The 16,964-nt window shown below is 39.0% G+C and overlaps 1 protein-coding gene across 2 annotated transcripts in view; it reads left to right on the top strand.

Moving 5' to 3' along the window:
• Positions 1-16,964, top strand: part of SLIT3 (slit guidance ligand 3) — a 403,257-nt gene that overhangs the window by 277,050 nt on the left and 109,243 nt on the right. For both annotated transcript variants that reach the window (XM_028717493.2, XM_028717492.2), the window contains exons 13-14: positions 5,808-5,951; positions 9,666-9,829. In XM_028717493.2, coding sequence (XP_028573326.2) covers positions 5,808-5,951; positions 9,666-9,829 — 308 coding nt within the window. The remainder of the gene's footprint in view (positions 1-5,807; positions 5,952-9,665; positions 9,830-16,964) is intronic.

Genomic DNA, 16,964 nt, shown 5'->3' with positions numbered 1-16,964 from the left:
TTATGAAAGTAGTAATTGTTAAGAAAAGGTGAAGGCTCTTTCAAGTAAGGTTTGTACCAGGAAAGAAAAGGATGTGCAATTCAGTATTGGAATTCAGTTTTTCTTATATATATCCTGCTAGGTTTCTATAAAGGACTATGCCTCTTATTTTTTATTGAATTTCAAGATGTTTGTACGCTATTATTCATTCCTTTAAAAACTACAGTGAAAAACACTGCTAATTCTCTGGAATTTGTCTTCTAAACTATTAAGTATTCTAAAAAATAAATCCAGTTGTGGACTGTTGCATTTGTATTTGTGGTAAACATCATTCAGGAGCAGCCAGTGTGGTGGGATGGTGCCATGCCTTGCCCTTCTGATAGTGCTGCTGCTGCTTACTGTAGGGCAGACAGGCTGGGTGCACTAGTGGAGCATGGTTGTTCCAGTGCACCCATGCAGCTCCAGTCTTTTTGTCACCCTGCCCCTCCCCACACCATCCTTATATGTGAGAGTGGCACCGCTGCCAGCAAGGTGACAGTGTGACACTGCCTCACTGTGCTGGACTTTCCTAGCATGATTCAGATAACCCTGTGATGGGTAGGGAACGGTCAGTTTTTAGTATCTATAGCAGGGGTCAGCAACCTTTTTCAGCCACCGTCCCTCAGACCATGTGGTGGGCTGGACTATATTTTGGAAAGAAAAAATGAATGAATTCCTATGCCCCACAAAGCACCCAGAGATGCATTTTAAATAAAAGCACACATTCTACTCATGTAAAAACACCAGGCAGGCCCCACAAATAATCCAGAGATGTATTTTAAATAAAAGGACACGTTCTACTCATGTAAAAACACGCTGATTCCCGGACCTTCCGCAGGCCAGATTGAGAAGGCAGTTGGGCCGCATCCGGCCACGGGCCTTAGGTTGCCTACCCCTGATCTACAGTTCGAAAGAATTAATAGGTACCTGTCAGGAATGGGTGTCAGGAATAAATCACACAGAGTAAGTCTGCTGAGCAGTGTCAGATCTAATTAGCACAACAACTCTTCTCAGTAGATCTTGCCCCGATGAGGCAGTTGTGGAGACTGAAGGCCTCCCCTCCTTCCCACAGCTGCCTAAATCTCCTTCATCCTGTGTCCTTCCCAAGCAATCTGTCATGGGCTGATTGGATGCAGAAGAGTGGTGAGAGGCACCAGCTGGGAAACCCCAGCTAAACCCCCATGGGAAGAAGTCTCAGAGTCAGGGGATTGGTGGTGGGATGATGGTGAGTGGTCAGAGAGAGAAGACTGGGAGAGGAGGTGTCGGAAGCTGGAAGAGCAACAGGGTTTAGTGAGCAGGAAGAGTCTGTGACAGAGTGCAGTCCAGACTTTGAGACTGAAGTAGAGGCTGGAAAGGAGGGCAGTCAAGAGGCTGCTGAAGAATCAAGAGAGTCTCTCCCTCCTGCTGCGACCAGCTTCCTTCCCCGCTGGTCTCCAAGAACGCACAGAAAAATGAAGAGAGCGGAACAGAGATTAGTTGTGCACAGATGCAGTTTGAGACTGCATGGGAATAGCACTGGAGAGGAGGAGCCTTAGACCCATCTAGTCTAGCAAAAACCCATCTAGTCTAGCATCCTGTTCTCACAGTGCCTACAGGAAGCACACAATCAGTACATGAGTGTAAAAGCATTCTCCCCACTCACGTTCCCCAAAAACCATCATTCAGAGGCTTAATGTTTCCAATACTGGAAATGCTTATTGCAACATCTTGTGGTAGTTTAACTATGCAGTGTGTGAAGAAGTAATTTCTTTTGACTATTCTTTAAAGGTCTTTCCTCTTTGGCACTGCAATTTATTTACAAAACCCAATTGATGTGTTTCTTTTATTTATTATTTTTTAAAATGCTGTGGAATTAGATTCATACCTTCCCCCCATGAGTGGCATTGCCTGAGTAGACTCTCTCACTGACCCAGGAGGCAGAGGCAACTTTTGGTCCCCAGTGTCTCCACTTGTTATGGCAGGTTTGGGGTTCTATGGATTAGTGTGGGAGCTGATGCATCACAGGAGAACATATGGGGAATTTAGCTTTGCATGACACACAGTAATAAGATTACCATTTATAATAGACCAACAGTGAGAAACATATTCTCTGGCAGATGTGATTTCAGAACCACTGACAGTCATCTTTGAGAATTCCTGGAGAACAGGCGAAGTCCCGGCAGACTGGAGGAGGGCAAATGTTGTCCCTATTTTCAAAAAGGGGAAAAGAGAGGACCCAAATAATTACCGCCCAGTCAGTCTGACATCAATACCAGGGAAGATTCTGGAGCAGATCATTAAGCAAACAGTCTGTGAGCACCTAGAAAGGAATGCTGTGATCACCAATAGTCAGCATGGATTTCTGAAAAATAAGTCATGTCAGACTAACCTGATCTCGTTTTTTGACAGAATTACAAGCCTGGTAGATGAAGGGAACGCAGTGGATGTAGCCTACCTTGATTTCAGCAAGGCATTTGACAAGGTGCCCCATGATATTCTTGTAAAGAAGCTGGTAAAATGTGGTCTTGACTATGCTACCACTCAGTGGATTTGTAACTGGCTGACTGACCGAACCCAAAGGGTGCTCATCAATGGTTCCTCTTCATCCTGGAGAAGAGTGACTAGTGGGGTGCCACAGGGTTCTGTCTTGGGCCCGGTCTTATTCAACATCTTTATCAACGACTTGGATGATGGACTCAAGGGCATCCTGATCAAATTTGCAGATGACACCAAACTGGGAGGGGTGGCTAACACCCCAGAGGACAGGATCACACTTCAAAACGACCTTGACAGATTAGAGAACTGGGCCAAAACAAACAAGATGAATTTTAACAGGGAGAAATGTAAAGTATTGCACTTGGGCAAAAAAAATGAGAGGCACAAATACAAGATGGGTGACACCTGGCTTGAGAGCAGTACATGTGAAAAGGATCTAGGAGTCTTGGTTGACCACAAACTTGACATGAGCCAACAGTGTGACGCGGCAGCTAAAAAAGCCAATGCAATTCTGGGCCTCATCAATAGGAGTATAGCATCTAGATCAAGGGAAGTAATAGTGCCACTGTATTCTGCTCTGGTCAGACCTCACCTGGAGTACTGTGTCCAGTTCTGGGCACCACAGTTCAAGAAGGACACTGACAAACTGGAACGTGTCCAGAGGAGGGCAACCAAAATGGTCAAAGGCCTGGAAATGATGCCTTATGAGGAACGGCTAAGGGAGCTGGGCATGTTTAGCCTGGAGAAGAGGAGGTTAAGGGGTGATATGATAGCCATGTTCAAATATATAAAAGGATGTCACATAGAGGAGGGAGAAAGGCTGTTTTCTGCTGCTCCAGAGAAGCGGACACGGAGCAATGGATCCAAACTACAAGAAAGAAGATTCCACCTAAACATTAGGAAGAACTTCCTGACAGTAAGAGCTGTTCGACAGTGGAATTTGCTGCCAAGGAGTGTGGTGGAGTCTCCTTCTTTGGAGGTCTTTAAGCAGAGGCTTGACAACCATATGTCAGGAGTGCTCTGATGGTGTTTCCTGCTTGGCAGGGGGTTGGACTCGATGGCCCTTGTGGTCTCTTCCAACTCTATGATTCTATGATTCTATGATTCTATGAATACTTCCTCGCAATGCCTAGTAATATAACACCAGCAGTCCTTCCAAACTTTGATTGGTATATCAGAGTCAAGCAATTTATTTACATGAACTAACATAGCTCCTTAGGTAGAACTTTTTCTGCCTTCATATTCAAGGTGACTTGTTATATATGTAATTGCTAGTACTTGAATAATATATAAACACTTCCCAGTGCTCTACAGAACCTGTAATTACTGCTAGCAACTGCTGTAGCACTTAGTGGTAGGTGGACTCTCAACTGCTGTTAACACCTGTGATATACAAATAGCATGACAGCCATTGTAAAAATAATAATCTGATATGCAAGACTCCAGTACTAAGAGTATCTTTGTAAACAAGGCACTAGTATAAGATAGTTAAACAAATTGACACCACAGAGGGACACAACAGCCATGTGAAGAATAGACTGAGAAATAGTGACTGAGTCAGGTTAGAACCTAGATTTCTCCAGACCCACAGTACCTATATTCTACCCCATAGTACATAGTTTGAATTCTGCTACTGCGCTTTTCCCTATTTAGTTTTATCCATTTTTGTTGTTTGTGTTAATTTTATAAGAATTGTTAATGATGCTATGATAAAAAATGCAGGCAAGAGAAAAGAGGGGTCTCTTTGTCTAAATTTCTTTTCACAATTCTTTCTGGTTATTAGTGTACTGTACTTAAAATGATTTCTAGCTTATCTGATAATGACAGAAACCTGTATTTTCTTTAGTAAGGCTGTGAGGTTGTACTTCTAGTTATTCTCTGATAGTTTGCTTGCTTGTCTTCTCTGATCAATGTGGCCTTTTTGAATGCTGTAACTCGATAGTGTGACCTGGGAGTTTGATGGGTGTTGGTGTGGGTGTGGCTGGAATGTGGTTTGTTTGGTTGTTGTTGTTGTTTTGCTTTTGTTGTTTTTAAGGGATGGCATCCAATTTCGTTGCACTTGTGCAATGTTGCACTTGTGTAATGACAATAAAGAATCTATAAAGAATCTATTCTATTCTGATCAGAAAATTAAAATGTTGGTGAGGGCAAATGCTACAGTAATGTCTTTCTTTTTGTCTTCAAACCAATTATTTTCTATCATTCTGTTTTGGAAGCTCAGGTTATTCTTTAAACACTGGAAATTATATTCATGTTACTACATCAGTTATGAGAATATTAATTGTGCAGAAGGGCTGTTGATAATCTAATCTATTTGCTTGCCACTTCAGTACACATTCTTAAAAAGGGCTTAGTTGAAAAGCGTATCACTTTGGCAAATTATGACTTTTTTCTTTTTCTTTTGAGATGAATTTTAGTATTGTGATATAGTACTGTTATGCATATTCATTGTGAGATGGATAATATTTACGGTATACATAATTCTTTTAATATCAAAAAGTAGCAGGTAGCAGTTGATAGGCATTCTTTTGGAAACAACTGCTTCATAGCACTTCCCTTTTGAGCTATCACTTTGTGAGTTATTCAGATATGGCAGATAGTGATGGAGGTTCAGGAATAAGCTGTAGCTTAGACAAACACAAGTAGTTTCTCTCTTCTAACCGCTTCTAATCTGTTATACTCCCATAAATTTAAATTCTAGAACACTGGGCATTATATTCCCTCTGTGCAAGCTCATAACTCTGACATTTACTGCTTCAAAGAACACAAGGCTACATAAGGGGTGTGACCACAGTCACAAAATCTTTCTCAATTTGCGTATTGCACACAATTAACATGGGACTCTCACTCTCTAATAACAGGTGCAGACATTCAGCTCCAAATTCACTTTTTAAAATGTCAGATTAAACAGCAAGTATACCATTATAAGTGATGTGTGGAAAGGCCCTCAGTGGGATAGTCCCAGTTCTATGAAATAACTAGACAACTCCAGCAGGTTAAATGAAATATTGTGGTATGTGCCTGTCCCATTAAGAAACTTAATGTAGCATGTTAAACTTGTTAATACACAATTCCTTGCAAGACAGAATGGTTTGTTGTTTATTTGTTTGTTTGTTTGTTTGTTTTTAAGGGATGCTTTTATATGCTACTATTTACAAGTATTCTGTTTTGACTGCAGCCGAGGTAACCTGAGAAACCTATATACCACAGTGCATCACTTCCAATACCATTCTTTTCTATCGCTTGCTCAGAAAAGCTTTGTTTAGTCCTCAATAATATTTGTATTTTAAATCTATTTTTTGTTTTGTTTACAGGCTTCTAAATGCCAATAAGATCAACTGCCTGAGAGTAAACACCTTTCAAGATTTGCATAATCTCAATTTGCTGTCTCTCTATGATAATAAGCTGCAGACTATCAGTAAAGGACTTTTTGTCCCTCTCCAAACAATTCAAACTCTGTGAGTATCCAAGAATGTTGTTGTTGTTGATGATGATGATTATGATGATTATTAAATTGGTTAGTCACTTTATCTTGCCCAAGGCAACCAAAAGTGATTTACAAACAAACAACTACACATAGATACAGTACATTAAAACCATCCATCCCAAACACTCAGTGTTTTCAGATATGGAGGATATGGATGATCTTGTGATCCTGTACCATTCCTTAATTCTGAGTAACACTATGCCTGCCAGAGCGCTAGAGGCTCCAACCCGCAGGGGTGTGGGCAGTTGAAGTGTTGAGAGGTTGAGAAATAAAGAAGCAGACAAAAAGATGGAAGAAAAGTGTTATGGACAGAGCAGATAGAAAAGAGAATGAAAGGTACAGAAAAAGGGAAGAAAATAGATAAAACGCTGGAAGAGGGAAATTGGCAGTATTTTAAAACATTTAATTTTCCAAAATTTTAATTTTTTTAAAGAGGTAAGAATATTATATTGTGCCTTCCTTACTGATTCAAGATAATAAGAAAACATGAGAATAGATATATTCTAGTGGCAAGTGGCAGCAGCAGCACCTGCAGCTTCATTGGTAGTAGAGACTTGTGTTACCTCATGGTAGTTGAGATTTGTGCTGCTCAGAGGTATTGGCCTGCTGCAAGAATTAGAATTTTGATACAGTCAGAATTAAGTCATACAACTCACTTAGTACTTTTCATTGCAACACAGCATGAGAGAGAATGTTTGCTGTTCACAGTGGCCCTTATATGCATTGCTAGTGACAGCAGAGACTTCTCCATAGTATTGACTTTGCTGCTGCTGCTGCTGCTGCTGCTGCTGCTGCTGCTGCCATGTCACGGATGGTTCTCCTGTTGGGCCTTGCCTTTTTCCAGGTTACTACTATACCTGGCAGGTAGATAGCTCAGCCTGTGTTGCTGCTGTACCTCATCCCACCCCATTCACAATAGTATCTCTTCGTATATTGTATGTTTATTGTGTTCATTTTACGCAGTTGCTATTATGAACAGACTCCAAATAAATTGGATATAGTAAGCAGATATTTAGGCTAGAAACCAAAGATGGGATAGGTGCATAGAGTGGAAAATCCACCTAACCAGTGTTTTATGTCCCGATTTCACTACTGAAGTTCCACTGCTAAACATGTTAGTCATTGTCTAATTAAAAAGTGGTTTCAAAATAAGGAACCAAAATTTAACCTACATACAGTGGTACCTCTGGTTACAGACTTAATTTGTTCTGGAGGTCCATTCTTAACCTGAAACCGTTCTTAACCTGAGGCACCACTTTAGCTAATGGGGCCTGCTGCGCTGCCGCCGCGCAATTTCATCCTGAGGTAAAGTTCTTAACCCGAGGTACTGCTTCTGGGTTAGCGGAGTCTGTAACCCGAAGTGTTTGTAACCCAAGGTGTTTGTAACCTGAGGTACCACTGTATTTGATTTTTTGGCACTTGTCTTGGCCTTGTATTACATTTTGTTGGGAACAATTGTTCAATGGCTTTGCACAACTAGAATAATCAGTATCAGTCCCTAATAAAAATCTTTATATTTAAATTGTAGTCCCACTTTTGCCCATTAAACATTACATATTATCCCTTTTTGGTGATTTAGTTGCTGTTAAAATATGGGAGGTTCCCCCCCCCCCCAAAAAAAAAATATAAATTTGATCTATTTTTGTTTTCTTTCTTATAGTGAATGATGGTATCAAGTTGTAAGGCTTAAGAGGAGTCAAAATTGTTTTATTTTTATTAGATAAGTTGTATATACAATTTTTGACAGTTTCTTGGATAGCCATTTATCACATGTGTGTGAGAATTCTTTTATTTTGAATAAGCTAAGCTGCTTGGCACCATCAGAAACTTTTTTGGTTTCCTCACCAATTTAAACTCTTGAAATTAATACAGTGTAAGTCTTCAATGACCAAAGCTAGTCAGAGACCTCTTTACAAAAAATTGATCAGGAAACCTCTTGGACCTTCCGTAAAATGGAAGAAGAGTTTGGATTTCATATCCCGCTTTATCACTACCCGAAGGAGTCTCAAAGCGGCTAACATTCTCCTTTCCCTTCCTCCCCCACAACAAACACTTTGTGAGGTGAGTGAGGCTGAGAGACTTCAAGAAGTGTGACTAGCCCAAGGTCACCCAGCAGCTGCATGTGGAGGAGCGGAGACGTGAACCTGGTTCCCCAGATTACAAGTCTATCGCTCTTAACCACTACACCACACTGGCTGCTTTATGCAATGAGTCATTTATGTGTACCAGCTTGCCACATTGACTCATGACCTTTTTGCCCTTTGGAATCAGACATACCACACAATACAAGTTAATCCAGGTGAAGATCTGGAGCACATCAATAGGTTGTTTGTTGGATAAATGGCGCATAAAACAGCACTGGGTTGTTTTTGTTGTTTTAATGCCTCTTTGATTCTTCCCTCAATCTCAATTCATTTATATCTTTTTATTTTACTGGTTTGCATATACAGTGGTACCTCGGGTTACTTACGCTTCAGGTTACACACACTTCAGGTTACAGACTCCGCTAACCCAGAAATAGTACCTCGGGTTAAGTACTTTGCTTCAGGATGAGAACAGAAATCGTGCTCCGGTGGTGCTGCAGGAGTGGGAGGCCCCATTAGCTAAAGTGGTGCTTCAGGTTAAGAACAGTTTCAGGTTAAGAACGGACCTCCGGAACGAATTAAGTTCTTAACCTGAGATACCACTGTAATAAAAAGATTCAAACATATTGAAAAACAGAAAAATAATCTAAAATAAGGAAGATTAGTTAGTGTTGTCATACATAATTAGCTGAGGTGACTTTAACCAGTATCAAAAGTGCCTAACAAAGGCTTCTTTAACCTCGGCCCTCCATATGTTTTTGGCCTACAACTCCCATGATCCCTGCTAGCAGGACCAGTGGTCAGGGATGATGGGAATTGTAGTCTCAAAACATCTGGAGGGTCGAAGTTGAGGAAGTCTGGCCTAACCCTTTGAGGAAATTTTAGTTGGGGCAGGGCCACAGGGTCCCTTTCTTTTATTTTTATTCTTTGCTATTTGCTTATTAGAAAAAGAATCCAAGTGGCAAGACATGTTTTCCCACTTACTCAATTCAAGTTTCTAATAAATATTGACTTGTTATATTTTACCTACATTTTTGTTGTTATATTAGTTGGTTTCTAGTTTCAGGATCAATTTTGTTCAGGATCAATTTTTAATTGATGCTCAGGAGTAAATCTATTTTACATAAGGATTTAGCAGCTCTGACCAGCACATTTACATTTTAAGTTCATTTGTAGACTGCTTACTGGCCAAAAATACACTAGTTTACAAACATGCAATTTGTTGTCTGCAATGCTTTAGTTTTGTGATAAGAATTATTTTAATCCTTGTATTTCTAAAAAGATGCATTCAACTGCAGGGTATTGTGGCATGAAAACAGTGCCTTTTGTAGACAGAAGGTCTGTGCCCTTTAAAAGCAAGCTTTGCTATATTAATTTTTGTTTCCTTCTTGAAAAGGCTCGCTGCAGACTTAATGGGCTAAAAAATAAGATGGTTCACAGAATTTCTTCCATTCAAGTGCAGCTCCATGTGGCTTCCGCCAGGCCTGGTGTATTGGAAGCTGATTCAATTACTCTATTCTTCAGTTTTATGTTTGTAAGAAACAATGATGGAGTACAATGTCACAGGTCACTTCTGGTTAAACATCCCATCCCTCTTGCAGGCATTTAGCTCAGAATCCATTTGTGTGCGACTGCCATTTGAAGTGGCTGGCTGATTACCTGCAGGATAATCCAATAGAAACCAGCGGCGCTCGATGCAGCAGCCCACGTCGCCTTGCCAACAAACGAATCAGCCAGATCAAGAGCAAGAAGTTCCGTTGCTCAGGTAATTCATTTATCCAGGCTGTACTGCACTTTCAGTTCAGAAATAAGCAGGTCCAGAGAGCCCACTAATCAAATCTGTAGGACAGTGTTTGCTATAATGGATATTATGTAGCATCTTTCTGAAATTAAATTTGGAGAATTGGATTAGTCCTCCAGAAAACCTATTTACCTTATGCATTAAAAGAGAGGCAACCCTTTAGCTTGCCTTGTGGTTTATATATTTATATAGGTACAAAGATAGGATGTAATTTTAAAAGAATGCAGGGCTGTATACTGCCTGTAAAAGAGATAAGGTACAAGTGACCGAATATGTCATATGACTTCTTCTTTAAGAAATGAAAGAATTCAAATGTTTCATTCATAAGAAAAGATCTCACTAACTGAATAAAGGGTTTGTCATGAGGACTTATTTTGCCAGTCAATGAAAGCATGCTTTGTTTTAACTATTTTGACAAACCCCCTCAGGTGACTTTTCAGTAACAATGGTGCAGTCAGTATCTCTTTAGAGGTAGTAGATGTGAAGATAGTTGCAGAGGCCTCTTTTAAGTAAGTAAATAAATAAATTGGCTAGAAGTGCTCCTGGGCAGGAGGGGGGAGTGCCCAACATCTGAAGAATAAAATCAAAGAGATAATACTGATGAGATGATTGGGAGAGGAGAGTCTTTTAAAAAAAAATGTCTGGCAAGTTTTATGCTCTATGGATGAACTGTAAAACAGTGGCTTAACATGAAAGGAAGGAAGGAAGGAAGGAAGGAAGGAAGGAAGGAAGGAAGGAAGGAAGGAAGGAAGGTGGATGCACCACATAGGTCTGTGTAACTTGTGCGACCTACTGGCCAAATTCAACCTACTGGCCATAAATGGCAGTTCACCAGAAGATCAGTAAACCCTCTCTCTTTTTATCCTGCTTTTAAGACAATTACTGTCTCCCAAAGAGAGTCAAATAAAAAGAGAGTGAGAGGTCCCACCACTAGACTTACAAACTAAAACAATAAGACACACAAGGTAAGGGCAGTAGAGGGAAAAGGTTGGCTAGGGAGATAAGTTCTTCAAGGCCAGAATATAGTAGCGAACTACAAGAATTTATATCCAGTTTGGACCAGGCTAATCTTCCATCTCTGGTCTTCTTGCTTGAATAGTAGTTGGTGGCTCTTGTTCTTTAGGCCAGTGAATGGAGACAGAGGGTCCTTTCTATTTGCTTCTGTGATCACTGGATAGCTAGCATCTGGAACTGAGAATGGCAAAAAGCATCTCCACTAGTTGCCCATTAGAACTGTGCCACATTGGCTTCATAAATAACTAGGCAACCTGAATTGAAAGTATGGTGTTTTAATAGTGTTTGATGTTCAATTGATGTGCCTTTGTGTTGCAAAATAGTGGCTGAATGGAAAGATGAAATATTCAGGAAGAAAATCAACGGTTAACTCTTATGGAAGCCATACAATAAGTGTATATCTATATGACAACCGCTTAGAGACTATTCTGATTGAGCAATATACAAATGATTGTAATAAATAAAATAAATTATTAGTTGAGCTGGCCTTTAAGATTGCAAACATTCAAAAAACAATGTAATTGAAAGAAATATTAAGAATTTATTGTAATGTTTGATAATCATTTTAACACACCTCATGTCTAGAGCTCTGCAGTTGATTCCGAGTATTACAGATTGGGATTTTTTCAAGTCTCAGTCAATGATTACTGTTAGTCTGTGTTTCATCTTTAAGGCATGTGCAGAGGGCCGTTTTGTAATATTATAGTTGCTCACATTGTAAGGATGGTATACAGCTAAGTTTTCCTCAGACCAGACCGATTTAAATTAATGAACCCAACTTAGTGCTGTTCATTAATTCAGTGGGTCTACTCTGAGTAAAAGTTAGTTGTCTGCTTCCTCATGTTCTTTACACATAAATCATTTAAATGTGTAGCAGTGGTATAATATGCCACCTCTTTCAATGTTGAGAGCTTCAAATATAGGTAGATTTTTATGCGGCAGAAAATCATTAACTAGACTAAGAAGAAAAAATGGCTGTCATTGATGGAATATGTTGCAGTACCTTCACATAAAAATGAGTACTGCTACCTTTTCCTCCTGAAAAAAAGGATTATGATGAATTGCACTTCTGACAACTAAGAGCAGATGGCAGAAGACACTGGTTTCTTTGTGAGGAAAGATGACATCTACCCTTCTTTTCCTCAATAAGCCTTCATTCATAAACTGCCCTTTGTCAATACAATAAAAGTTATGGCATCTAAATCATATTTATGTAGAGAATATTAATTATATAAATAAGTTAGCGTTCTGCTTGCAAAACATTAAATTTACTTGAAGTTTTATGTATCCAATTATTTTTGCTGTTTTTCACCTTCCTTTTAGAGCTTCCTCTACTCTCCCCCCCCCTCAAAAAAAGTGTTCCAATAGGGTTGGGGAAAACAGAAGGAGGGTAGTAGAGGGGGTTGGGGGAAGAAGCAGAAATTTGGGCAAATTTCCCCCCTTGCTCTTCCATTCACTGAAGTTTCTATTGGATCAAAGAATATTCCATTAATGGAAAGACAGCACTTGATACAACCTCATGGTATTTTGACCAAATGTCTTGTTGTAAAACCATATCTGTTCTACAAAAATTAATCAGTGTGTACTGATATTTAAAGAAACTTATTGTTAAAACAATACCAGTAAGAGTCAACATGGTGCAGGGGGTGGGCTTGGATATGGGTTCAAGTTCACCTCAGCACTGGATGCATTGGGAAGTTACAGTTAAGTTCAGTCAAATGAAGCAATAATTTATTAATTTATTTTCAATGGATTGGAATACATCATTATTTTAATCAAAAGAAAAATGCATTTTGGATAATAACTAGTGAAATTGATTTTCATTAGTGGGAAGGAAAACTGCATACAACTGGAAACAAGTTTTACTCACATTCTATGTCTTTGTGTGCTTAGCTTTTGGTCAGTGGTTATGTACCGTAGGTGTAAACAATACATAAATTCAAAAACTTCAGTCATGTGATATGGCTTAATTATGGAGGTATGGAGTCAGTTGTGTCTGAAAAATCATACTTGGGCCTAATTGCATGGAAGCTCTTGTCCATAGTTATACAGAGAATATTTGATGGGATCTTTAGAGAGGAGACAACGGTGCTTTGCATATCTGTAATAAGTGTTTTACAAATCCTATTATGATGAAGACAGCAATGTTAAAAATTGTAGCCATACTAAGTCAATCCTATGCATACTTACCTTAAACTTAATGAAACTTAATTCTGAGTAGACATTCATAGGACTGCACTGTGAATTTTTCCTTTTGATAGAATTCTGCTTGGTATCTTCCATGTGTAGTTCTTAGGATTGCAGCTGATCAAGGATGTATATTGACAATTAAGACTCATTGAATTTGGTGTTTACTCTCTGTAAATTGGATATAGGATTGCAGCCTGCGTTTGCAAGAAATTATAGTAAACAATATATATACAGTACTTCTAAAGTATATATAATCATTGTACATGGTGAGAGCTGGCCATTGCAAGTTTAAACAGTGTATGGTGCATGTGAATGAAAACATATATGTGATGGTGTTTTTAGCATTGCTTTGAGAGGCAATTAATTTTTGAAGATACTTGTTTCATACAGGATATAGTGGAGAAATGTAGGTGATGGGATCTTTAGATTACTTGTTTTGATGGCTTTTTAATTTAAAGGGGATGTAGTAGTTTTGTCTCTCATCCTGAATTGAAGAAACTCAGATTATATTGTGTGAAGAAAAGTTCTCATATTGCCTGATATATCGCGAAGCAAGGTTGATCTGCCTGTATTTGCAAATATTAGATTTAATCGAATGGCTTTTAAATCCTCTGTGTTTGGACCGTTATAAAAATTCAAAGGAGAATATGGATGAGGACATTTTTTCCTAGCTGCTGCCTTGCTATGTATTAAATATGAATTCTCAGAAAAGAGAGTGAATGCTGCCATTTTTGGTAACAGTCATAAAAGCAGTCTTCTCCCTCGGTTGCACCTGCCCAGTGGCAGCCAAGCATCAAGTGAGACATGCCAACTCTATTTCACCAGAGGCTCTCCTTCTCAGCAGGCTTGTTCGCTTGGCATCTTTTGATTAAGATAACTGCTATACAGATTTGTTTTCTAAAGGGAAATCAAAAGGAATCCAGCAGCAGATTGTACTTGCTCAATGGCAGTCCTGCGCCGCTTTAGAATTGGCAGGGCTCCTTGATTAGTGTGCAGCTCTATGGTGTGCACTGCCAATGGCATGAGAAATATTACTCCGCTCGGAGAAACGTCTCTTTTTGTTTTCTCTTGTAGGTTTCTTTTTGTCCACTCTTTCTGTCACATTTGACTAGCAGTTGATTGATCTGTCCATGTTCTGCGGTTTCCCTGCTAATGAACGGATATTTAAAGGAAACAGAAAGTCACTAGAGCTTTGCCCTTTCCTGCAATAACAATAAGAGTTTTTCCCCCTCATTTGAAGCTCTGATAACCAAATGTGTTTTCCCAGTATCTGCAGCATTTGATTCTTGTTCTATTTAACTGATTTAATTAGCTGCTACAATGCCAGATAGTTGTCATACACACCACTAACACAACTAACAATGAAGGTAGGACAATGAGCCATCTGCCAACAGAAATCTCTCCCTGTCACATGCTGCCTCTCAGTAATTCAATCCAAATTGATGATAGCAGCATTGGTACAAATGTGGAAGACTGAGGCAACATAGGCACCCGCATATTTAGTGACACTTTTTGTAACCTCTATCATTACAGCAGAATTATTTGTGTCAGAGCACGTTGTCCTCCATTTATCAGCATTTGTAGAAGAAAGGTGGTCTTCATGGCATTTTGGATCACAGCCTGAGTTCTCCACCACTGTTTTCATAGTGGTGACGACTGATTTCAAATATAATTGGCCACTGGTCCAAGGCGGTATCAAGCGCATGTGCTGTTTTGTACACCATGTCACTCCCCTCTCCCTTGGTATGCATTGAATGGTATTGGGCGGGCAAAAAAAAAAAAAAGCTAACAGCCCAACTTGCACTAAACTTGCTTCCTAGAGTAGATTATAACATAACACATTTTAAGCTGTGGTGTCTGGATTAACAGCAGTTCTAACAGTAGTGGTTCTCTGTTTTCCTACAGGTCTGTTCAAATGACAAAATTCTCATGATCATAAAGAAAATTCAGCTAAACATGAATGCAGCCTATCTTGAGCACAATTAAAGCATAAGTAATAAAATAAAAATATAATGTAATGTAAAATATAAAATAATATGATAAAATAATAATAATAATAATAATAATAATAATAATAATAATAATAATAATGTAATAGAAACTGAAAAGGAAAAAGCAAATATAACATTCCGTGCTAGCTTCAGGTCTTGGTTTCCATTTTGATGCAGCGTTTCCCCCAAATCTTAGGCCTATATATCTGCATTGCCATTTTTTATCCGTTTTATACCAGTATAATTGTAATGGCTTAACTGCAAAATTCTGAGAGGTCTCTGTTATGGAGTCCTACTTTGCTTACAGAACTTCAGCTACAGGGTTTCCCAGGAAGATGGAATGACTGGTGTAGACATGCCCTTGATCATGAGACCGTCTTCAGATCAGGAAAATTGTTTAATGATGCGGGAAATGGGATGCTGGACTAGATAAGCCTTTGGATAGATGGGGCTGCTGTTATGGGACTGAGCCCCATTGAACACTGTTGGGTTTACTTCCATGTAGACATACTTAGAATTGTGCTGTGAGGGTCCTTCTCTTAATTGTGGGCAGTTTCACACATAATAAACTTCCTTCTTAACTATCAGTGGCATATATGAAAATGCTGTACCCTTGCTCTAACATTGGTGGAATTTTAAAGGAAACAAACACTATCAAAATAATTAGTATCAAAATAATCATAAGAAAATAATACATTAGTCTTAAAAGAGGCTGATTGTTTCAGAAATTACTACTGTATTGGCTGGACGTAAGCGTATTACATTACTGTGTTAAATTACTAGATACTGTGGTGTATATATGTTGTTCACAATTTGAGCATGCTCACTTTGTATGATCTGTTGAACATTCTTTGAAGGCTGTCAATTGCAGACCTTTAACTGGATTCCTACCATACACCTTCAGAAATTTCTGGTCGTTATTCTCATGCACTAACAATCTGTGCTATAGGGTGGGGTTTTTTTTTGCATTTGTAGCAATAAGTATTGACTTCTTGAACTTCAGCTCCTTTATGCATGGGAGAAGTGGACAGCAGCTCACAATGAAATCTCCAGCTTGTGCTTCTCCATGCTGCTTCCTCTCAACGCTCCTCTCTCTTTGGCGGCTGCCTAACTCTGACTCTGACTTGATGGGATTTTCCTTTGTGCTTGATCTAACCATGTGGTAGAACAATACAAATTGAACATGGTTCTGTCAAGCACCATGGAAGGCTCCATGCTTTCCTGCAGCATGGCATGCTGGGATACTTCTGCTGTTTTCAGAACCGTCAAAAGGTGAGCTATTTTCTTGTTTTGACAGGAAAAGTCATTTTAAAAAGAATCATTATGGTTAAGAAAATTCCATAAAACTAGAAGGCTTACTGCAGATCTCACAAACAAAATCCTCAAATGGATAAAAGCAATCAGAGATCAACTTTGCAAAAATCTTGCATGTGGCTTTATTTATTCACTTATGAAAAATTCTAAACTGTGTCTTCAATCAAAGCATGAACTCTAGGTGTTATTCATAAAAATTCCAGATATAAATGCAATATTGAAATAAACAAATATCAAAACATTATGAATGGTATTCAGAGTAGACTCAATAAAATTCGTTAATATGACTGTTAGGTCCATTAATTTTCAATAGGTCCAGTCTGAGTACAACTTAGTTGAATACCGCTCTGTAAAGTATGAGAAGTTATAACTGCAACAAGTTGCATTAATTCCTCTTAAAATGAACAAATTGAACATTTAATTCATTTATTACATGTATTACTTTCAACTTCAGTGATTATTTCATGGCTGGAGAAATTTTGTAAAAGATGTTAACATTGCATCGTTAGCTGAAGATGGTAAGCAGGGCACAGTATTTGGCTATGATCTGCACTTTTGAGTAACACTGGGGATAGAGGTGTGGGTGTTTG

Source organism: Podarcis muralis, chromosome 2 (genome assembly GCF_964188315.1).
Source record: "Podarcis muralis chromosome 2, rPodMur119.hap1.1, whole genome shotgun sequence".
Lineage (NCBI taxonomy): Eukaryota > Metazoa > Chordata > Lepidosauria > Squamata > Lacertidae > Podarcis > Podarcis muralis.
This window is presented reverse-complemented; position numbering and strand designations above follow the sequence as displayed.